The sequence below is a fragment of the Cokeromyces recurvatus genome, assembly GCF_025118155.1.
Source record: "Cokeromyces recurvatus strain NRRL 2243 chromosome Unknown BX663scaffold_3, whole genome shotgun sequence".
In the NCBI taxonomy this organism is placed as follows: domain Eukaryota; kingdom Fungi; phylum Mucoromycota; class Mucoromycetes; order Mucorales; family Mucoraceae; genus Cokeromyces; species Cokeromyces recurvatus.
The window spans coordinates 902,608-925,674 of NW_026251389.1; the positions used below are offsets into that span (position 1 = coordinate 902,608).

General features: G+C 30.3%; 10 protein-coding genes across 10 annotated transcripts; 8 read left to right on the forward strand and 2 right to left on the reverse strand.

The window, feature by feature from the left end:
• Positions 1-232: 232 nt before the first annotated feature.
• On the reverse strand, positions 233-1,801 carry BX663DRAFT_199174 (uncharacterized protein). The gene is made up of 3 exons (XM_051521737.1): positions 1,550-1,801; positions 974-1,425; positions 233-901 (listed from the first exon to the last, which is right to left on the reverse strand). The coding sequence occupies exons 2-3, from the start codon at positions 1,409-1,411 to the stop codon at positions 299-301; spliced, it is 1,041 nt and encodes a 346-aa protein (XP_051386595.1). The 5' UTR covers positions 1,412-1,425; positions 1,550-1,801; the 3' UTR covers positions 233-298.
• On the reverse strand, positions 1,402-2,799 carry BX663DRAFT_497078 (PPP4R2-domain-containing protein). The gene is made up of 5 exons (XM_051525860.1): positions 2,532-2,799; positions 2,381-2,481; positions 2,220-2,313; positions 1,550-2,154; positions 1,402-1,425 (listed from the first exon to the last, which is right to left on the reverse strand). The coding sequence occupies exons 1-4, from the start codon at positions 2,781-2,783 to the stop codon at positions 1,882-1,884; spliced, it is 720 nt and encodes a 239-aa protein (XP_051386596.1). The 5' UTR covers positions 2,784-2,799; the 3' UTR covers positions 1,402-1,425; positions 1,550-1,881.
• A 112-nt stretch (positions 2,800-2,911) lies between these two features.
• Positions 2,912-6,331, forward strand: BX663DRAFT_497079 (armadillo-type protein). Its single transcript, XM_051525861.1, has 8 exons — positions 2,912-3,059; positions 3,141-3,233; positions 3,299-3,580; positions 3,643-3,733; positions 3,807-5,060; positions 5,128-5,541; positions 5,625-6,051; positions 6,105-6,331. The coding sequence occupies exons 1-8, from the start codon at positions 2,946-2,948 to the stop codon at positions 6,199-6,201; spliced, it is 2,772 nt and encodes a 923-aa protein (XP_051386597.1). The 5' UTR covers positions 2,912-2,945; the 3' UTR covers positions 6,202-6,331.
• A 4-nt stretch (positions 6,332-6,335) lies between these two features.
• On the forward strand, positions 6,336-7,069 carry BX663DRAFT_199039 (uncharacterized protein). The gene is made up of 3 exons (XM_051521736.1): positions 6,336-6,739; positions 6,806-6,929; positions 6,973-7,069. Exons 1-3 carry the CDS (start codon positions 6,483-6,485, stop codon positions 6,985-6,987), a joined length of 396 nt encoding a protein of 131 aa, XP_051386598.1. The 5' UTR covers positions 6,336-6,482; the 3' UTR covers positions 6,988-7,069.
• BX663DRAFT_199337 (uncharacterized protein) lies at positions 6,948-8,587 on the forward strand. The gene has a single exon (XM_051521738.1). It carries the CDS (start codon positions 7,152-7,154, stop codon positions 8,109-8,111), a length of 960 nt encoding a protein of 319 aa, XP_051386599.1. The 5' UTR covers positions 6,948-7,151; the 3' UTR covers positions 8,112-8,587.
• BX663DRAFT_497086 (AP complex, mu/sigma subunit) lies at positions 8,129-9,108 on the forward strand. The gene is made up of 6 exons (XM_051525862.1): positions 8,129-8,381; positions 8,437-8,470; positions 8,534-8,586; positions 8,660-8,699; positions 8,783-8,811; positions 8,887-9,108. Exons 1-6 carry the CDS (start codon positions 8,244-8,246, stop codon positions 8,998-9,000), a joined length of 408 nt encoding a protein of 135 aa, XP_051386600.1. The 5' UTR covers positions 8,129-8,243; the 3' UTR covers positions 9,001-9,108.
• An 86-nt stretch (positions 9,109-9,194) lies between these two features.
• BX663DRAFT_548775 (amino acid permease/ SLC12A domain-containing protein) lies at positions 9,195-11,794 on the forward strand (the record flags this gene model as incomplete). Its single annotated transcript, XM_051531101.1, has 13 exons — positions 9,195-9,397; positions 9,455-9,494; positions 9,560-9,596; positions 9,658-9,717; positions 9,778-9,853; positions 9,930-9,936; positions 10,109-10,359; positions 10,428-10,522; positions 10,605-10,851; positions 10,933-11,052; positions 11,110-11,166; positions 11,280-11,623; positions 11,694-11,794. The coding sequence occupies 13 exons, from the start codon at positions 9,195-9,197 to the stop codon at positions 11,792-11,794; spliced, it is 1,638 nt and encodes a 545-aa protein (XP_051386601.1).
• A 2,388-nt stretch (positions 11,795-14,182) lies between these two features.
• On the forward strand, positions 14,183-16,300 carry BX663DRAFT_548776 (uncharacterized protein; the record flags this gene model as incomplete). Its single annotated transcript, XM_051531102.1, has 3 exons — positions 14,183-14,470; positions 14,825-15,689; positions 15,774-16,300. 3 exons carry the CDS (start codon positions 14,183-14,185, stop codon positions 16,298-16,300), a joined length of 1,680 nt encoding a protein of 559 aa, XP_051386602.1.
• A 309-nt stretch (positions 16,301-16,609) lies between these two features.
• BX663DRAFT_497095 (V-type ATPase, V0 complex, 116kDa subunit family) lies at positions 16,610-20,098 on the forward strand. The gene is made up of 9 exons (XM_051525863.1): positions 16,610-16,808; positions 16,872-16,950; positions 17,255-17,490; positions 17,567-17,980; positions 18,061-18,273; positions 18,340-18,624; positions 18,685-19,437; positions 19,524-19,641; positions 19,706-20,098. The coding sequence occupies exons 1-9, from the start codon at positions 16,686-16,688 to the stop codon at positions 19,972-19,974; spliced, it is 2,490 nt and encodes an 829-aa protein (XP_051386603.1). The 5' UTR covers positions 16,610-16,685; the 3' UTR covers positions 19,975-20,098.
• Positions 20,016-23,061, forward strand: BX663DRAFT_497111 (uncharacterized protein). The gene is made up of 7 exons (XM_051525864.1): positions 20,016-20,485; positions 20,561-20,614; positions 20,710-20,758; positions 20,859-22,243; positions 22,305-22,409; positions 22,484-22,798; positions 22,871-23,061. Exons 1-7 carry the CDS (start codon positions 20,165-20,167, stop codon positions 23,021-23,023), a joined length of 2,382 nt encoding a protein of 793 aa, XP_051386604.1. The 5' UTR covers positions 20,016-20,164; the 3' UTR covers positions 23,024-23,061.
• Positions 23,062-23,067: the final 6 nt, after the last annotated feature.

The window sequence follows — 23,067 nt, forward strand, 5'->3', positions numbered from 1 at the left end:
GAAAAGAAAACTGCGTTATTATAATTATTATTATTCATATAAAAAAGCATATAAAAATTAAAGAGTAAAAGTAGAGGGAAAATTATACTAGTTATGTATGAAAGTATTTATACATTTACAGCATATGTTATTAGGTAAGCCAAACAGAAAAGAAGTCATACTTTAGATGCGCATATATATACATATATAAATATATATATATATATATATAAATGTAAGTAATGTAGAATAAATAAGATGGAGGGTGATTTGATATAAAATAAATAATTTATATACTATAATAAAGCTCTGTTCATGTTCAAATGTCATGAAATGTCACTACATCTTCATTTGGAGTTGCTGCAGTTGTTGTAAAATGAGAAAATATAGGCTGTTGTTGTGTTGACAAGACAGCAGAATGAGGATCCATAAGGTCTATATTAGTACGCATAATTGACGGATAATAGAAAGTTGAATGATGATATCCTTGTTGTTGATTATAAAATATGTTATGTGATGTAGGACGATAATAGTTATTATTACGAGACTGTTGTTGTTGTTGTTGTAAACAGTCATAAGGATCAACAGCTACTAAAAAGTCTTGTTGTTGATGCTGTTGCTGCTGTTGCTGCTGCTGCTGTTGTTGTTGTTGTTCTTCTTCTTGATAGATAGAATTAAAATAAGTTCTTCCAGGTGAAGGATGAGGAGGAGGCATCGTATCATAACTACTATCTGAAGAAGATGGAGGTCCTGATGAAAGATCGTCTGTGGCATCAAATGAATAACGGTAGCGAGGACTATTACATTTAGCAATCAAGACACTAGGGCTATGGCCACTGTTACGTCGTGTGATACAAAATGGACAATGGCGTACAAATCGAGCTACCAATTCTTTTGGAATCCAAGAATATCTTCTTCGTACCTAGAGGGAAAATACAATAATAATAATACAATTAGCCAATCACATTGCAATTTAATTACTTTGATTTATTACCAGGGCAGAAGTTTTATCTCTTCCTCCATGATGTGCTTCTCGATGCGCTTTGACTAAAATTTCATAAATTTGCTCTTTCATAGCTACCGGCTTATTATCGTGACATACAACATCGGTTGTACCAGGTTGTAATTGAAACATTTTTTTCACCCAAAAACGAAATTGAGCTGTAGAAATAGCCGTATTACGCGGATCTCTTAGTACCTGTTGTATAAGACAATATCGGTGAGTATCTACAAGAGCCTTATCTCGTTTCTTTGGACTTAAATTATTTAGATAATCATCAATAATGGTCTTGAATTCAGTTACAGTAGGGATTTGATCATCATCATCAAATATCGGAGATTCTTCTTCAGATAGTGGTTGATCATGGCTGCTATATCTAAAAGCTGAATAAGGATGATATAATGGCAATGCTGTAGTGGTAGGATTTATCATTTATTTATCTTTGACTAAATAAATAAATAAAAAATAAATAAAAAAAAAAAAACGAAAAGAAAAGAAAAGCGAAAGCCCTTCGCTAATTGTTCAAGATATGTAAAATAAAAAAAAAAAAAATTGTAACTCTAAACTCACGTTTACATTTGGCAAAGAATAAAATAACTCTTATTATTGTTATTTATTATTCATGCAGCCGCACGGGCCCAAGATATTATAATAAATATAAGACTTTTAAGGATAAAGGAGTCATTAGTATGTGCTTGAATATAACAGTTATTATTCTCTTTTCAGCCAATTATATTCATTTTATATCTAATTCCGGGTTTCCGGTATACAATTGCATATATATTTAATTATTAAACCTTTTGCATAGACAACAGTTGATATGAAACAATGATGTAATTTATATAAGGAATGCTTTCAGACTTAATATTTGTTGATTGTTTGTAATTTTAGTTTCGTCCATATTATATGTCTATGTCCATACTATTAGCTGCTATTGTAGTTTGTTCAGATAAAGAAGTCTCTGTCTCCATTGCTTCTTCTTTTTCCTCGTCCTGATCTTTATTATCATCACTTTCTTCTGTCTTACTGCTAAAATTATGTGGTTCTAATTCTATAATCGAATTCTCATCTAATCTATTTAATGTTAACGAGTTATTATTATTATCTAGTGATAGTTCCTGTTCTTCTTTATTTAAATGTGCAAAATCTTCCCAATATGAATTCACTAAAAGTACCTGTCAAACTACTGTATTAATTTACAATACTAAAAATAAAGGGTATCAAATATCCTTGTACAAACCTTTTCTACTGCACGTAAATATTTAATATACATTTTATAATACTTTTTGGGCTCAGTTACTAATTCACATAAACGTTGGATAGTAAAAGGACAACTAATAATAGGAGAAAAAAAAATGTAATCTTAATAACGATTCGTTTCTTCTCTCTCTCTCTCTTTACTTTAAATGATCATTAATTGCATGTGTAATTTTTATTAACAAGTCATCGGCAACCTTTTTCACTGATTTATCAGTAAGCTTACTTTCCATCAATTCATGTTGCTAATCTACAAGTTATTATACTGCTAATCTTTGTAAATTTGAATACATACCTTTGAAATTAAATCAACTAATATCTTTTGAAGTTGCTTCCAGCTAATTTCTAGCTGGTTTGTCTTTGCAATATGAAAAAGAACGGAATCAACAGTTACATCGTCTAATGTATCATTAATCTCTACAAAAAGTTCATTGTTAACAGTGTCTTTAGGTTTTGCATCATTCTCATTGGCTGACACAGTCTCTTCTGTATCACTAGCTGTTCCTGAAGATGAAGAGGAAAGCATAAGTTTTTCTTCTATTGACATAATTTAAAAAAAAAAAAAAATAAAATAAATAAAAAAAACACGAAAAAGAAAAATCAATGTTATTGTGACGACAGTTTTGAAGAGTACACAAAAACACACAATATTTATAAACTTTTTTTCTATTTTTATTTTTATTTTATTTTTTCAATCTAAAACTGCTTAATGGTAACAGAAATTATAAATAATGTTTTAGAAGCACTGTCTTCTTTGTACAGTTCTACAAATCGACAAACAAACAGAGAAGCTAGTCGTTGGTTAGAAGGATTTCAAAAAAAGGTAGTCTAAATTGATTACTCAAATAACCTTAAATTACTAAAGCTTGCATTTTCTTTTCTTTTTTTTTTTTAAAATAAAAAGCCTGAAGCTTGGGCGGTCGCTGATTATTTATTAAAATCAAAAGATTCGAATTTCGAAACACGTTTATTTGCTGCACAAACCTTTAAACAAAAGGTATAAAAATACATGAAGAAAGATCACTTCATTACTAAATCTATTTTTATTTTTCTCTTTGCCAGATTACATATGACTTGCGTGAATTAGATGTAGAAGCTCGATTACAATTACGTGATTCACTTATTGAAATGGTTTGGCAATCATCCACTCGTGAAAAAGCTGTCATGATCCAATTATGCTTGGCTATTAGTATTTTAGCTATACAGTTATTACAATGGAAAACAGTTATTCCGGACCTTATTAATAAGTTCAATAAATCAAGTACTCAGGGGTTGATATGTTTACTTGAGATTCTCAAAACATTACCCGAAGAAATGAATGGCAATACAAGATTACCTTTAACTGTACATTTCTACATCCATACCTTATTGATATATCTTTGATTAATAACTTTGCTTTCACATAGGATGCAGAATATAAATCAAGAGGAGAAGAATTGATTGACAACAATGCTAAAGAAGTACTTAATTTATTAACCATGTACATGCAAACAAGTGGTAAGATCAAGTTGTAAATTATTAATTATTCATTTCTGACATTCCTTTTTTTTTTTTTTTAAATTATCAATAGGGAATAATACAGAACTTCAAGAACAGATCTTTAAATGTTTAACAAGCTGGATTCGTACAGGTGAAATAGATATGAGACTACTTAGTACAAGTCCCCTACTCGAACTTGCATTCAAGGCTCTCGAGTCACCTGAATTATTTGATGTTACTGTTGACCTAGTTTCAGAAATCATCTATGAAACACGAGATGTCATTGAATCACGGCCGATTATTGAGCAGATCTATCCTTATTTTACCGTCTTGCTGTCAAAGTTAACAGAGGCCATTGAAGAAGAAAATGAGGATGATGTTCGTGGTTATTGTCGTATTTTTGTTGAAGCTGGAGAAGCATATATCAATTTAATTGGAGCTCATCCTGAGTCCTTTAGAACTCTCTTAGAGGGTATTTTGAAATGCACAGCTTATCATGAAGATCTTGTAGATATCGTACCTATGACATTCAAATTTTGGTATGAATTGACAAACTTATTGGAGACTGATACATATGGACATCAAAAACCCCAATTTTTAGCTTATTATGATCATTTAGTAGACATCATGTTAGGACATTTACAATATCCTGATGATGAAGGCAAAATGACAGCTGAAGAACGTGATGATTTTCGTGATTTTAGGCATAAAATGGGCGATACGCTTAAAGACTGTTGCCGTCTTTTAGGTCCACAGCCATGCCTTTTGAAACCTATGAATCGTTTAACAGCACTTTTAAATGATAGCAATGCAACATGGCAACAAATTGAAGCACCCATTTTTTCCTTAAGAGTGATGGGATCTGAAATACCTGCAGATGAAGATCAAGTGATGCCTCATATTATGGAATTTTTGTCGAAATTGCCAGCACATCCAAGGATCCGCTATGCAGCTACTTTGGTTATCTCTCGATACTCATTTTGGACACAACTACATCCCCAATTTATTACGTATCAGTTAAATTTTATTTCTAATGGTTTCCAGAATGAAGAAGTAGCTGCTGCTAGTGCACTTGCCCTGAAGCATCTTTGTAAGGATTGTAGTAAACATTTGATCGACTTTGTACCACAACTTCATGTTTTTTATTTAAATGTTATCAAGACATTACCGTTTAGAGATGTTTTGGAGGTGACAGAAGCAGTATCCTATGTCATCACCGAACTTCCTTTTACCAAAACAGAAGAAGCTTTACGTTTATTTTGTTTGCCTATTGCTCAAGAGTTGCATACCCTAGTTTCTAAAGGCAAAGAGCAAGTGACTAATGATGAATGTATTAAGATAGGAGGTATATATACATATACATATATATATAATAGTAAATATGAATGAACAACTTATACACTTTGAAATAGATTTTCTTGAACAAATTAGTGTATTTTTCCAAATAATTCGACCTGAAAATATACCAAGTGGACAAGCACATCCTTGTGTGACCTTTATCAGCGAATTATGGCCCGTTTTGGATATTATTTTGGCTAACTTTGGAGGATTATCAACTATATCGGAGCCTCTTTCAAAATGCTTTAATAGTTTTATAAGCTCGTATGGAATTGATTTTGTACCTTTGTTACCATCTCTTATGGAACGTATTGTAAACGCCTTTGATCGTACTGGACTGAGTGGATATCTATGGGTAGCACTTCGTATGGTACGTGAGTATGGTAAACGAGAGGCTGCAGCAAGTCCTTGCTTCGAACTTGTACAGAGATTAAGTCAAACTATGTTTACTAAATTACAATCGAGTCAAGTTAGTGATATTCCTGATGGTATAGATTAAATGACAAAAAACAATATATATATATATATATATATGTATATAGTTCCTTTAGAGTCTAACACTTTTATATAGTAATTGAAGATTATTTCCGTTTAATTACAGCCTTTTTAGATAATACACCTACTATCAATGATGATTTGCTGAGATTGCTTTCAACTGTCTTTCAAGCAGGATTAGTAGGATTGACAGTGACTGAAATTCATGCTCTCTTTGCTGTATTAGGGTTCTATCGAAGAATGTTATCATTAGGGGCTACATATGAACTGATCATTAGTAGACTATTTAAAGAATTTGGACAACAACTGGTGATTATTATGTTTGATGGATTAATTGACTTTTATCATCAAGATGTTATACCTGATGTAGCAGCCCTATTTAAGTCATTAGCTGAGTTATTACCTAATGAATCAACTACATGGATAATGCAGGTTGTAAATCAAGTTCCTGATGATTACATGACAGTAGAAATTAAATCAGATTTTATGACAAATTGGACAGCGTAAGGAAAAAAAAAACTAATGAATATTAAATATAAACTCACTCATTTTATAGGGCAATTCATGAGCAACATTGGATTAAAGTAAGAAGAATATTATCAGATTTTATAGCTACTTATCGTAGAAGAAACGCTAATAAAGTGAGACGTTGACTTGTTCAATAATGTATTATCATCAAATATTTGCTGCATTAAAATATTGGGTTTATTTCCAAATTAAGAAACTCTGCCATATATATAAAAAGAGAGAGAGAAAAAAAAACTTTGTGCTACAACACTATTTATTTTTAACAATTATATATAAAAAGATCTCCTCTTCCTCCTTCTTCCTTCCATCCCCTTTTGAAATACATTTTTCATTTTCATTTTCTTTTTATTTATTTATTTATTTGTTCTTTCATTAATATTTGTATATACGTATATCATATTGTAAAATGACATCACCAACATTGTTATCATCATTATCACGTATATCATTATTATGTACAACACTTTTACTATTAGTAGTACTACTACTATGGCTATTCAATAACATGATGATGACAACAACAACAACAACAAGTGTAGTTTTATTTGATCCTGTTATACCATCACCTCAAGAAATAGATGCCATGTATGCATCAACTCAACTACCAGAACCTATTGAAATCACAAACTTATCATTATGCAAAAATATTGATTTTCATTGGCTGTAAGTAGTTAATCTAAGTAATAAAATGCAACAATCATCCTATTAAATCTTTTATCTATCTGGAAGGGCTTCTGATAGAGACTATTGGGATGGATGGACATCCAAGTCTATGTTTATGAAACCTAATGGACAATTTACACGTAAAAATGTTTATATTCAAAAGGAAGAGACAGTCTGCATTTTAGTTATGGTAATTGATTCGATCTGATAATAAGCTAAGCTAATAAAGAAAGTTGATATATAGTTAGGACCTATTCCAGCTGTTTCTTCTATCAAAATTGTACCTCATTATGCACCACCTGATTCTATTATCGTCACAGTTAAATCTCTTGATAACAAATCATCAATACCTGTTACATTAATACATCATCCTATTCAATCTAACATCTATTTTGCCCCTGTTCAATTTGTGATGGAAGGTGATTGGATACTTGAAACCAGAGTTGAATTTCGTTCTTATTTCTGGAAACAGCCCAGTTTACATCGCTATTTACCTTTAGACTTCAAATCATCCAATCAACTTACTGTTACTTCAACAAATGATATAAAAGTATCGCATAAGACACGTTGTATTGGATCAGCCACGAAAGGCGTATGGCAGTTAATAAGCGGGAAACATGTCTTTATGCCTTCCTGTCAATTGTTTGATGTTCGACGTGATGACTGTCCACAATTACCAAAGGTGATACATGCATGGGGTGATTTCCATCTAAAACGTAATATTTTGTCTATGAAGAAAGAAATGATCATGTCTTCATCATCATCACCACTAGAAGATAATGATGTTTCTTTTTGTGATGATACTCACTATTTTTATGAAGACGAAGAAGTTTCTTTTTTGTCATCTGCCTTAGTAGATAAACCAGTCTTATTGAATAATAATACAATGGCAGTGTACTTTGGTGATATGTCACATGTTAAAATCACTGAAGAAGCCATGTTGCATCATCGATGGAAGTTGAACATCTTACAGATTGCACGTCGATTGCCTAAACCTAATGTTGTAATAATTGGAACTGGCAATGAGGATCTATCATCTGGACAGCAAAACCCTATTGAGTTTGCAAAAGCCTTTTCATCCTTTTTAGAATTTATTGTAACTGAAATATATAAAAATGTGTCTATTATAGTCAAGACAACCCAATATGCAACTCATGGTTCAAAAGGATGGAATTATGGACGAAGTCTTGCTTATTCCAATATTATTCGTTCAACTGTTGCCAGTTTAGTAGCTCAAGATAAACAGGTCATGCTATGGGATACGCATCAAATTGGATTTAAAGAAAATGAATGCCAATCAAAAGGATTCATTTCAAATCATAATGTACTTGAAATTGAAAATAATTTACTTTTCCAGCTACTTTGTTGGTAATAATCAATATCACGTGCTTTAAAGAAATTTAACACTTTTTTTTTTCTCATCATTTCTTCTTTCTATCTCTCTTTTTCTCTTTCTCTCTCTCTCTCTCTTTTTTTTATATATATTGATATTCATATATAAAACATGATACGGTTTTTTTTAATTGTAAATAAATCCTGTCAAACACGTTTTTCTAAATATTTTTATGACTTGAATTGTAAAGATCGTCCTACCTTTGAATTAGAAATAGCAAGACAATGTATAACTCGTAAATCAAACACAGTAAAATAAAAATAGAATTCTACTTTATATATACATTCTTAGTAGATTATTATAGACATTATTCTTTAGGACAAAAGAATATAAAATAGGTTATTTTATTATCTCTTAGGGAAAGATAAATAATCGGAGTGTTAATATTATTTCCAAAATAGTTTATAGAGTTTATGCGTCATTGTATTTTATCATTGGATGTGATTTTGAAGATGTAAAAAAAAAAAAAAAAAAAAAAAAAAAAGAGTAATTTTTTTGGTGTTCAATTCTAAATTACTTTATTATAGAATGAGTTTTCGTTATTAGAGTTAATTCAAACATTTGTAGGTCAAGTATTTTTTTTTTCCTCATATAAAAACAAAAATCTATTTTTATTTTATTTTTATCCTAATTTTATTTTCTTCTATTAGAATGTTTAGATCAATATTTCGAAAAAGTTGTAAGTAAAATAAAAAAAAAAATTCTATTTTCTTTTTTTCGAAAAAATTAACCTTATCCAAATATGGAAATTCAGACTGAACTTGATCTTGTGTTTAATATCGAAAAAGTTCATATAATCATGGACGAAATTATCTTGAAAGGCCTTATCTTGGAAACCAATCAAGAGCGAGTTTTGTCTGTACAATAAGAAAAAAAAAGCCTTACTTTATATCCCAGCCTATCTTTTAGTGTAACAGTCCTTTAATAGAACATAATAGGCAAAAAAAAAAATAAAAATTAAAGTATAGAAAAATCATATTTCAATTCTTTTTGGTTTTATTTTTTGAATTTTCGTTTCCTTTCCTTTCCTTTCAATAAAAAAAATATATATTACATATTATAATGATAGATAAAATAACTAGTAATGGGAACACTAGTAGCTATGAGTCCCAAAAAATAGAAGAATTTGAAAAAGCACCTTCTTATTTTTCAAATAGTCATGTTGACCAAGAGGATCTTGAAAATAATAATCATATTCAAGATGGCACTGTACGTGGATTAAGTGCTAGACATATTCAAATGATTTCCCTTGGTGGTGCTATTGGGTAACTATGGATACAATTTGAGTAAATAAAGTTATATTCTTAATCGTTGTATTATAGTACTGGTCTTTTCTTGAGTTCTGGTAGTAATGTAGCTGAGGTAATAATATACAAACAGATATTCACATACAGCACTTACTAATATATATATTTATATATGTATAGGCTGGTCCTGCTGGTGCTCTTATTGCCTATTGCGTTGGTACATAAATTTAATTCTTTTATAGACAATATATATATGTTATTCTAAACTTATTTTATAGTCGGTTTCATGGTTTACTGTATTATGACATGTCTTGGTGAAATGGCTACTTTTATGCCTGGTATATAAATGAATACAATTTTTTTTTTAACTTTAAACACTTTAATTAACTTATTCTTAGTTTCTGGTTCATTTAACCATTACGCTACTCGCTTCGTTGAGCCTTCATTGGGATTTGCTTTGGGTTGGAATTATTGGTAAAAATAATAATAATATAAAATTCCTTTAAATAAAACAATAATAATGACTAATAACGTTGTTGTTTTTTTCTAGGTTTTCTGTAAGTTCTTTTAACTTGTAGAATTATTTTTTTTTGTTTCTCATCTGTTTTATTTAACAACGTTTATTTATTTATTTTTTATTTTAGTGGGTAAAGTAACAAGATCAACTTTTTTTTTTTTTTTTTTTTTTTTTTTTTTTTAAAAAAAAATCTAATTTCTTTTATAAAATAGGCAGTTACAATCGCTACTGAACTTGCTGCTGCGGCAACTATTATCAAGTTTTGGAAAGAAGTGCTACCAGATGCTGCATGGTCTACAATCTTTTTAGTTTTAACAGTTGCTGTCAACTTTTTAGGTGTTCGAATTTATGGTGAACTTGAATATTGGTTTGCTATGATCAAGATTGTGATCGTTATTGTCTTTATTATCATTGGTATTTTAGTTGCAACAGGAGCTGTTGGTGGTCATACGATTGGCTTTGAGTAATATAATCATAATTTTTTTTTCTTTCTTTCTCACTTTATTTACTAATATAATCTATATGACTTAGATATTGGAAAAATCCTGGTGCATTTAATAATGGTGTCGTTGGTACCATTAGTGTCCTCTTAGCAGCTGGTTTCTCTTTCCAGGGTACAGAGATTGGTAAGTTTATTAAGCATGATGATTAAAGTATTACAGTTTATATAAAAATAACGTCCCTTTTTTTTTCCTTTCTTTCTTTTAGTCGGTATCACAGCAGGTGAAGCCAAAAATCCCACGAAAACTGTACCTCGAGCTATTCGTAATACCTTCTGGCGTATTATTATCTTTTATGTCTGCACTATATTCTTAATTGGTTTATGTATCCCCCATAATAATGAGAATTTATTAAATGCAGATGGTGGACCAGGTACTGCTTCTTTTACTTTGGTCTTTCAATTAGCTGGCATTGAAGCTGGTTCTCATGTCATTAATGCTATTGTTCTTACAAGGTAAATAGATGTTTGTTTTTGTTTTATCTGTTGAAAAAAAAGGGGGAGAATGAAACTAACCTTCCCCTCCTTAACTCAAAGTGTATTATCTGCTTTGAATTCTTCCATGTATACTACATCTCGTACACTTATGGGTCTTGCTCGTGATAATAATGCACCTGCTTTCCTTGGCCGTGTCAATAAATATGGTGCACCTTTCTGGTAAATTATAAAAATAAAATAATTGAAATACATATTAATCATCCTTATTTAATATAGGGCTGTTTGCTTTTCTTCGTTAGTTGGATTTGCTTGTGTGTTTGCTTCTATCTACAGGTAATAAAAAAAAAAAGCTCTTACATAATATAATTTGCTATATACAACGCTCACAACTTTAATCCCTCTTTTTTTCTTCTTCTTCTTCTTCTTCTTTCTTTCTTTCTTTATAGTGCTGAACAAGCATTTGTTTGGTTCTTAAGTATTACTGCTGTTAGTGGTTTTATCAGCTGGGCTGGTATCGCTGCTGTTCATATTCGTTTCCGTCGTGCATATATTCGTCAAGGACGTAGTATTGAAGACTTACCTTATAAAGCCTTTGCTTATCCCTTTTCTGGTCTCTTTGCTACCATTCTCTGTATTCTTATTATCCTCGGTCAGGGTTATAGTGCTTTTTCACCTCAGTTTGATTCAATATCATTTGTCACAAGTTATATCGGTATTGTTCCCTTTTTCTTATGTTATATTATACACAAATTAGTTACCAGAAAGAAATTGATACCTCTAGAAGAAGTTGGTAAGTTTATACAAATCCTTCATATGCTCTTTTGTATACAAATTCACTTTATTATTATTATTATTATTAGATTTTGAGACAGGTCGCGTTACTCGATATGATATCGAAAAGGATAACGAGCAAGATAAAACAATTCCTCGTTGGAAACGTATTATTGCCTGGATTATTTAAAAAAAAAAAAAGAAAAGATATCCTACATATTAATTAAAGAACCAGAAGGTTGTTTTTAAAGAAAAAAAAATACATATTTAATTATTAAAAAAAAAAAAAAAAAAAAAAACTATCTTCAAGTCATCTATTTTACTCATTAATTCTATAATAAATTCAAGGAAATGGAATTATCAAAAAAAGACTTGGTCATAAAGCATAACTTTGTTGAATTTGTCTTTAATAGTTTATTATACAGAGTATTGAATCAAAAAAAAAATAATATTATATTAGCTATTCTTTTTTGTCCTCTCATGTTTGCCTCCATATATCTTTGAGAAGAATACTAAGCTTAACTACAAAAGAATACTATGATAATGCTAGACAAATAGAGTTTTATAGGAGTACATGAATGAAACAGGTATTCTAATCTGCTCCTCCTAAATAATAGATTAGATACACTGCGGTTCAACTAGATATATACTCGATTTAGCGAACCTTTTTCTTTTTTTTTTTTTTGAATACAATTGTTTAACCTTGTGAAAAAACTACTTACTATTCAGATATTACGTATATATTTATAAATATATGCATATATTATCTCCTGAATTTTCTATTTATGATACTGGGTATCATCATATACTGAATATGCTTCATAAGTAGAAGAGGAACTGAAAACAATAATTTAAAGGTGCACATTCACTTTTTATTATATCCTTCAACTTTTATATTTACCTAATAATTATTGAACAATGATTAATCCAATAAAAGTAATTACAGCAATGCAAGAGAGTAAAAAAAAAAAGGAATAGAAAGGAATAGAAATCTTATTTGTAATTATGTAGAAAGTTGATTTATGATCTCTAAGGATGTATTATATAATTAAAAAAAAATATAAATACATAGAAATGAAGCATTAGTTTTCATTAGAGAGAAGCTAGAAAAAAAATAAAGCTTCTACTAAAATACAACCACTTTCAAGTTACAGATTGGTTATAGAAAGAGGCTATGCTAGAGTTGAAATAATCATACGCAATAGAATAAGTAATAATAATCTATGAAACAAAATAATAAGCACTATGCTCATTCATAATTAACGCAAGCTTCTTTTTTTTTTTTTTTTTTTTTTTTTTGATTTATAAAAAAATGAATATTACACGTATTATTTTAATAATTATTGAAATGTATTAAAATGGAATCCTTTATCCCTATAAATTGATGATATATTGAAGTCAACATTAATAAATAAACAAAAAGAAAAAAGGAGTTTTTAAGATTAATTTATTGATCCTCTACTAGTCTTTATTATGTTATTAAAAAAAAAGGTACTTTTAAACTAAATATGTATGAGTTATTTCGTAAAATTATTTTTTTATTTTCACGGTAATAATTGCAAAAATAACGCCAAATTGAATACTATTTAGTAAAGTAAATAAAACTTGTATATTTACAGCATAATAATAATAATAATAAAGAGTGAATAATGTTCAACGTGCTATATATTTCAATATTCGAGATTACTTGAAAAATAAATTTGAATCATTCTATCAAGTAAATACCATTTGGCTTAAAATACAGTGATTGACTGGCGCCCTTTTCTTTTTTAAGGATTTTTGTTGTATAGATGTGTTACATCGTACTACATTAATTTTGCTCTTAATCCCGGACTTTATAAGTATGAGCTGCAAGAAAAACGTGCCAAACTGTCAAGGAAAGTTTATTTATTTATTTGACAAAATTATAAGGAGAACATAATTCTAGTTCAATAATTTTTGTTTTCCTTGGCAAAAGTATAGTATAATTAAGGAGTGTAATTTAAGCTCAAAGCCAAAATTAGACTTATTTCCAAAATGAGCCATTGTATAGAATCTATTATATGCTTATACAATCCATAACAAACAATAAGAGTATAGTTAGTTAACAGGCTCATAAGTTTGTTGTGTGTAAAGAGAAAAATAGAAAGAAAAAAAAATTGATTGACTGATTCATGAATACTAAATTATAACGATTGATGTACCAATTAAAATACATTAATAAAAGATGACAGATTGCTGGTATTTTATTAAAAAAAAAAATACACAAGGAAAAAGGATCATTTGCCTGAAAAGTAAATTTTACTCGGGAAAATAAGAAGCTTTTTCTTGTATACAAAAAGTTATGTTTTATTTTATTTCTATTTATTTTGTTTTTATTCTTGAATCATTTCTTTAATTTTATCTTTATTTATTTATTTACTTTTAAAAGAAAAGAAAAGAAAGAAAAAGCAGATTTATATACTTTCTTTTTAGTACGGAAGAAGAAATTTATTTTACAGAAAAAAAAAAGAAAAGAAGCAGCAAATGCCCCTAGAAAATAAAATTATTTTTCATGATAAACAATGTTTACAATAAAACCAAAAAGAGAAGAGGAAGAATGGTGTTGTTTAATTGTAAAGCATTATTAACAAAGACACAATGGTGGCGTCAGTTTAAATCAAAAAGAGAAGATTCCTCCCAACAGCCAAATATATTTAATTGGAGATCACTTTCTCCTGATCGACCCCCGCTTCCTATCTTTATACCTGAATTTTCATCACCATCCATTCATGATTCTTTAAGCTTAGACAACAACAATATTCATAAAAATGCATTCAATCATTCATCTTCACTCTTACTAAATACAACATTAGATATACCCTTAGACTCTTTATCATTTAATAAGGTAAAAAAAAAAAAAATCTCCCCAAGAAAGCCCCTTTATGTTCCATTCAATTCCTTTGCTCTTTTTACTTCATTGTTTATATGTATTTGTATTCTATAAATGATGGTCACATATTACATAAATATACATGGTAATACACAATTATAAAGTGAATTCTCCGGAATTATGCTATCCGATAATAAAGAGATCAAAGAACAAATACATTCATTCTATGCATACATGTATAAAAAAAAGGGGATTCATTCATTTCTTTTACCTTTGCCATTATCTATTCTTCTTTAATATTCTCTCTTTATCCTTTTTTAATATAAATTCCATACTTTTTTATTCTAATTTTGTCTTTTTATAACTTAGTCTATCTCTCGGAAAAGTTCACATAGATTTAGAAAACAACCCCTTTACCCTATTCCTGAAGAAAGCGAAATAATGACAAAATCATCCACTGTAACAAATAATAATAATAGTAGTAGGAGCAGTAGTAGTAGGAGCAGTAGTAGCAGCAGTAGCAGCAGTAGTAATAAAAATGAAAATACTCAACAACCAAAAAAAATACCTTTACTCGATAGTCTTGTAGAAGAAGAAGAAATGCTTTATGATTCTTCTACTCAATCTTCTATCAGCTTTCATCCCGCTTCTGTCATTAATGATCATTCAAGAAAGAGATCTCCAAGATTAGAAACTATTCCCGAACCATCCATGAGTTCTATTGAAAAGAAAGGTAATTCAACTGCCTCAACATCGGCTGATCCCTTTAGAATTGATATTTCTTCTTGTCAACTTAAAACTATAAATATTGAAGATGCATCCCGTATCACTCACTATCCTGATAGTTTTAAAGGCAATGAAAATCTTTGTAAACATGAACTTGCAACTATGATTTTGACAGCTCGAGAGTATCGAAAGAGTAATTTAAACAGAAATGAGCCAGTAGAAATGAATTTATTGTTTGATATTAATGGCAATGTTGAATTTATGCGCTTGCTTCGTCAAAATGATCGAACTGAGTATCATAAGTTTATTGGTAACTGTCAATTCCTTCCACCCGAGTTATATAATGATCCTACCTATAATGCAGAAAAAGCAGATATTTGGGTAATGGGTATTTGTTTGTACCTTATGTATTCGGGAGATCTTCCATTCATGGCTCCAACACATCAACACATGTTTAAGAAAATGCAAAACAGTAATTATCAATTCAAACATCGTGGTTTTTCTGATGGTAAAAAAAAAAAAAAAAAAAAAAAAGACTAAATAGTGTTCCATACATAAATAGTTTTATAATATGTACCTTCTTTTTTTATAGATTTGCAACAACTTATAAAGCTCATGTTAAATCCTATACCAGAACAAAGAGCATCCTTGGATTTAATTTCTCATCATTCTTGGCTTCAACCTTATCGATCTCAATTAATCCAAGATAATAATAATAATAACAGATTTTCTGGTGCAACAGTTGTAAATAAAAGAAACAGCGAAGTGCTTTCAATGACATCATCATCTGCATCTTCCAAGCATCATACCAACTTGATGGATTTTCCTGTCCAAAGATACAGAAAATCTATGAAAAGATTCGTAGCACCTAATCAAAAGACTAAAACTACTCCACTTACCTTGATTAACCCAATTTCAGAGAATCAAAGTCGTGCCCCTGAACAAGATTTACCAAAAGATAAAATGCATAAACTGAAAGGGATTTGGAAAAAGACAATTAAATTTATCGTTCATGGTCCTTCTCCTCCTCCTCGAAGATCTCGTGAAAAATTAAATAATCTTGGTATTTGCCAAACAACGTTTACTGAATATACCAAGTTTTATAATATGCCAAACTGAGAAATTTCCTTCTGTATTTTGTAATAATATAATTAGTTGTATCTATCTTACATAGATTTCCATTTTTTTTTTTAAATAGTATACACTCTATTTCATTATTTTATAAATTTTGCATTTTAATTTGTTGTAATAATAATAATAAAATTACATATAATTCGATTTAGATTACTCTAACTATGCATAATTCAAGTAATGGTATTTCATGGCGGAGCAATGAAATTATTAGGAATTATGTTTTCCTCCATTTTTTCTATGACCATCTTGAGTCGGAGAATTTTTTTATTATTTTTATTTTTTTACTGCTACGATAAAAAATGTTTACTATTAGAAGAGTTCTTTTTTCTTTTAAATTAAAACAAAAAAAAAAACACATTAAAACAATATAATGACACAAAGTACTCTCTTCCGTTCGGAGGAGATGTCTCTTATCCAACTTTACATCCCTGCCGAAGTTGCTCAACCAAGTGTTGCTGAATTAGGTGAATTGGGCAAGGTTCAATTTAGAGATGTGAGTACATGATTATTATTTCAGAAGTTTTGTTTTTTTTATAATTGTTTATTTATATTCTAGCTTAATCCTGAAGTCAATGCCTTTCAACGTTCTTTTGTCTCTGAAATTAGAAGACTTGATGAAATGGAACGTCAATGTCGTATGTATCTTTTTTTTTTTTTGTTAATTTACTTCCTTGATAGTGTCATTTGTAAAAGAAAAGAAAGAAAAAAAAAAGGGGGGGAGGAGGAGGAATTAAGAAGAATTGAATATAAATTATATCATATACCAAATGTTTCTATTTCTCTTTCCTTTTGTATCGTGTTTATTTGTGTTTTCTATTCTTTTTATGTCACTATCATGAAAACAAGTTTATTTTATTATTATTATTATTTTATTTTATTTTTTTTCGTCACTATGATAAAGCAAGCACTAAATCTTTCAATTTTAATCTTGTTTTATAGGATTTCTTCAAACACAACTTCAAAAAAACGAGATTCCAACTCGTCCCTTAACACCTGCAGCTTATCGTTCTCGTGCACGTTCAGCTCAAGAAGTAGACGATCTTGAAGAAACTTTAAAAGAATATGAAACTCGTATTTCTCAAATGAACTCCTCCTATGAATCTCTTCAGCTTCGTTATCTTCAGTTAACTGAATTGCGTCATGTTTTAAGAGAATCATCTGGTTTCTTTGAACAAGTAAGCATTCTACTTACCAATCTAATTAAATAAAAGGTATCAACTAATTCTCTCTCTTTTTTTTATGCTAACTTAGGCCGATTCAAGACAAGATACCATTCGTAATTCACTTGATGATGATTCAGCCCCACTCTTAGAAAACGATGTTGAACAAGCACATTTTGATAGTGAGAATTTACATCTTGGATATGTAACAGGTGTAATTGCTCGTAATCGTATACAAACATTTGAACGTGTCCTCTGGCGTTCTCTTCGTGGTAATCTCTACATGAAGTCTGCCGAAATTGATGAACCTATTGTAGATCCTAATACAGACAGTCTAGTTGATAAAAATGTCTTTTGTATCTTTGCACACGGTACTGAGATTATTGCTAAAATTAAAAAGATTTCTGAAAGTATGGGTGGCACGTTATATTCTATTGATGATTCTGCTGATAAACGTCGTGATGCTCTTTTGGAGGTCACTTCTCGTATTGAAGACTTGAATAATGTAAATTCTTTATTCAAGATTAAATATAGATGTTATTACTCTTACTATTGTTAACCAAGCTATTTTCTTTTTTTTTTTAGGTTTTATCTACAACAAACCAAACTCGTCGTTCTGAATTGATTAAAGTGTCTGAAAATGTCGTTGCTTGGACTACTATTGTTCGTAAAGAAAAGGCTATATACCATACTATGAATTTGTTTAATTACGATGTTAATCGCAAATGTCTTATTGCTGAAGGCTGGGTTCCTACAAATGATATCCCTTTAGTTCAACAAGCCTTAAAGGATGCTACTGTAAAGTGTTTATAACTTTTGTTTGTTTGTACGTACTTTATTTATTAACTCATTCTATTTATATAGGATGCTTCTGGAACTAGTCTTCCTTCTATTCTAACAGAATTAAATACCAAAAAAACACGTCCTACATACCACCGCACTAATAAATTTACAGAAAGTTTCCAAGGCATCATTGATGCTTATGGTATTGCTCGTTATCGTGAAGTCAATCCTGGTCTCTTCACTATCATCTCGTTCTCTTTCCTTTTTGCTATGATGTTTGGTGATATTGGTCATGGTGCTCTTTTGTTCCTTATTGCTCTTTATCTTTGTATTAATGAAAAGAAATTGGCTTCTAATAATGGCGAGGTAAAAATAGTTTATCTCATTTTTTATATTTCATACTTGAGCTGTTTTTTTTTTCGTTAGATCTTCAGAATGTTTTTTGGTGGTCGTTATATGATGTTGATGATGGGTCTGTTCTCTATGTTTACAGGAGCTGTTTACAATGATATGTTCTCATTATCACTCAACATTTTTAAATCCGGCTTTGATTTACCTTCTAATTACACTTCAACTGAGTCAGTTGAAATGATTCCTAATGGACACGTTTATGCCTTTGGTTTTGATCCTGCATGGCATGGATCCGAAAACTTTTTGTTATTTTCCAATTCATACAAGATGAAGCAAGCGATTATAGTTGGTGTACTTCATATGTCATTTGCTATCTGTCTCAATGTCTTTAATCATATCTATTACAAACGTAAGGCATTCGTTTGGCTTGAATTTTTACCTCAAATCTTATTTATGGAATCTATATTTGGCTATTTGATCTTTTGTATCATGTATAAATGGAGTGTCAATTGGTGGGAACTTGATGCTAATGGTCATCATATTCGTAACCCTCCTCCTAATCTTTTGAATATGTTGATTTATATGTTCCTAACTCCTGGTAAAGTAAATCCTGAGGAACAGCTTTATCCTGGTCAGGGTTCTGTTCAATTGGTATTAATCTTATTAGCTGTTGTCTGTGTTCCTTGGATGTGGTTTGCTAAGCCATTCTATTTGAAAAAAGAAGCAAGTAAACATCATTATACATCTATTGCCGCTGATGATGACGATGAAGAACAACAACCTATGATTGAGGGTGCATTGAATGAAGAAGATGAAGAAGAAGAAGAAGTAAGGACAAGCAAACTAGATGCATTTTATATTTATATTTATGTTGCCTACGTTTTTTTTTTTTATATATATATATACATGTATAGTTTGAGTTTAGTGAAGTTATGATTCATCAAACAATTCATACAATTGAATTCTGTCTTAACTGTATTTCCAATACAGCTTCTTATCTACGTCTTTGGGCTCTGTCACTTGCTCATGCACGTAAAGTTTCTATTTAATATTTGTTTTAAATAATGCAATGCTTCTAACTCCTTTTATTATCTAGAATTATCAAGTGTTTTGTGGGACATGACAATTAAAATTTGGTTTAACATGACAGGTGCCATTGCTGTTATTGGATTTGTAGTAGGCTTTGCTTTATGGTTTTCATTAACAATTGGTATTTTATTATGTATGGAAGGTCTTTCTGCTTTCCTTCACGCTCTTCGTTTAATGTGGGTTGAGTTTGATGGTAAATTTTATAACGGTGATGGTATCAAGTTTGAGCCCTTTACTTTTGCTAGTATTATGGAGCCTACGATTAACAATGAATAAACCTTTTTTTTTATGAGTGAGTGTGTATGTGTGTGTGTGTGTATGTGGCTTAATATAAAGTATAATAAAGAGTTTCTTATTTTAATAAAAAGTATTTTTTTTTTGTTTTGTTTCTTTTTATATACACATATTTTTTTTTTTTATTTATTTCCTTATAATTATTATTTATTTTTTTTTTTGCTTCTTTTTCATGTCAGATGTTAATACGCCTTTATTAGCAACCAAAGATCAACGACCATCAACTTCAATCCATCCTAATAATGAGGAACAAGAAGAAAGTTATGTTAGAGCAACTGATTATGGAACAGGCATATATCGTTACCCACGACATCTTCAACCAACAAGACAATTTACATCGTTAGAGAAATTCATGTTTTTCTCAAGTTCCATATTGGTCATTCTTTTGTTTTTATTTATAGACCTCTATGCTAGAAGCAGTCAAAAGGACGATGACGAACCTATCATAAGACCACCTGCACCAACTCATGATATACCGAAGAATCATACAAAAGTAAAGTGGAGGAAATATTATTATTATTACTATTATTATGATAGTAAGAATTGATATACAATGGTTTGTATATAGATTTCTTATTGTTTAGATTCAAGTTGTATTGTAACAGCAGCTCAAATTCTTCAGGCAAATAAACAAAATTTATATATGTGTGTATATTATCAACTTATGATTGCGTATTGATTTTTTTTTTTTTTTTTTTTTTTTTTTACCTTTTATAGGATGTAGATCGTGAATTGGATCCATGCAATGATTTTTATGCCTATGCTTGTAATATATACATATTTATATTTATATACATATACATATTATATATAAAAAGAGGATAAAACTTTTAAAATATATATTTACATTTTTTTTTTTTTTTTAGGTAATCAATGGAAAGAAAATCATGCTTTATCTGATGATAAATCAAGACTGGATAGACAAGAAATAACAACTGAATCTATTTATCATAGACTTGAACAGATATTAAAGAGAGAATGGATGGATGAGAGTACAAGCTTACCTAATCCAGAAGATATACTCAATAAGCAACTTTTCACAAAACTGAAGGATCTCTATCAATCCTGCATAAATCAAGAACCAATCGTGATAGAGCCTCTTTATGCCCTCTTTCGCGATATTCAATCTTTCATTCCACTTAGTAAGCCCCAGCTGGATCGAGAGAGTCTGAATAAAGCCATTCACTATCTAGCCGACCTCAATATATGGCCCCTTTTCCGCATAAAAATGAAGTCAGATGTCTTCACCAACACGAGACGGCCCATTCTGTCGTTAGAAGTTCCTTATCTAACTCTACCTTACCGTGCCCTTTATGATGATCCCTCTACGATGTCTGTTTATACACAGCTGATTGTCACCATCCTTGATGCTGTCTTTAAACATGATGTATCGAATGAATTCGGCTGGAAGGCCTGGAGTACGATTGCTACTGCGCGTCGTATTGTTGAGTTTGAAAAAACCATTGTAAAGGCACTTGTGTTAGAAAAGAATGAAGAACAAGAAAGTAAAAAGTGGAGGATAGAGGAGCTAGAGGGAGAGGTATCGAGTATTGACTGGCGAGAGTTATTAAGGGGACATAAAGGAACAGTACTTGTTCCATCTATTCCATTTATGAAGCATCTTAAAAGGGATGTTTTGAGCGTAACAAATTCACGTACGATACACATGTATTTCATTTGGCGTATCATTTGGTATCATTTGGATAGGTTAGGAGATCAATTGAGCATTCTCAAGACACCTATGTATACCAAGTTAACAGGCGTCCAAAGGACAGCAGGGTCTGAAAGGCAGTATAGCTGTATGAAATGGATTCATCAAAGTGACATGGGTCTATTGATGGGACACTATTATGCCCTTGATCAACAAGAACGTATCGAGAAAGCTAAGCGCCAGGTAGAGGTCATGTCTCAAGATATCGTCCGTATCTTTAAGGAACGTATCCCACATCTTCCTTGGATACCCCACAATGATAATTTGACAAAACAAGCCATCTTGAATAAATTAGAAAATATTGAATTCCAAATTGATTATTCTCAAGCGTCTGTTATTTCTTTAGTGGAATATTTTAGCGATATTAAGATTGAAAAGAATGATTTCTTTCGAAATATGTTAAGAACTGATATGCATAAAATGAAACAGATATGGAGATTGTTGGATGATGATCTACCACCACCACTCATCCATAAAGACGTGTGGAATAAAATAAACACGCAATTCACTCGTGTCTATTATGACAGAGAATTAAACAAGGTAAAGTTTACGTAATAATAACTGTTGAATTACATTTACCAATAACAATTCTTTTTTATAGGTGACTGTTCCGGGAAGTCTATTGCAATTACCTTATTTTGATCCTAACGGACCACTCTATTTATATATGGGAACACTAGGATGGATGATTGGACATGAGATTATGGTAAGTTTAAATTAACCAATGAATTGAAGTCTCCTGATCCCCACGTGCATCACTCATTGTATACTCCGAAATAGCATGGATTCGATAACATAGGAAGACATTACAATGATAAAGGCCAATTTGGTCAACACTGGTGGACAGATGAGAGTGTGAACAGTCTTGAACAAGAAACCCAATGCTTAATACGACAATTTGATGACTATGGTTTAAATGGTCAACTTATTGTAGATAATAATTTTGCAGATCTGGGAGGATTAAAAGTCATAGAATATATGAATATTACAAATAAGATGGATTTACCCGGTTTAGAACATTGGAATAAAGAGCAGATTGCTTATATTCAATTTGCAAGACTAAAATGTAGTAAAACAAGAAAAGAACGAGAAGAGGTAAGATAAATTCTGCATGTATTGTATTATTTTTTTTTCGTTACTTAAGTATTTTTTTTCACTATATAAAAGATGCTTGACAATAACAAGCATGCACCTGATCGATATCGAGTCAATGGCCCATTAATCAACTCGAAACATTTCTCGAATACATTTCAATGTAAATCAGGATCTTATATGAACCCAGCAGAAACAGCAAGTAAAAAAAAATGTCAAGTTTGGTAGAAATATACCTCTTTTATTTTATTTTATTTTTTCTTTTCTTTTTT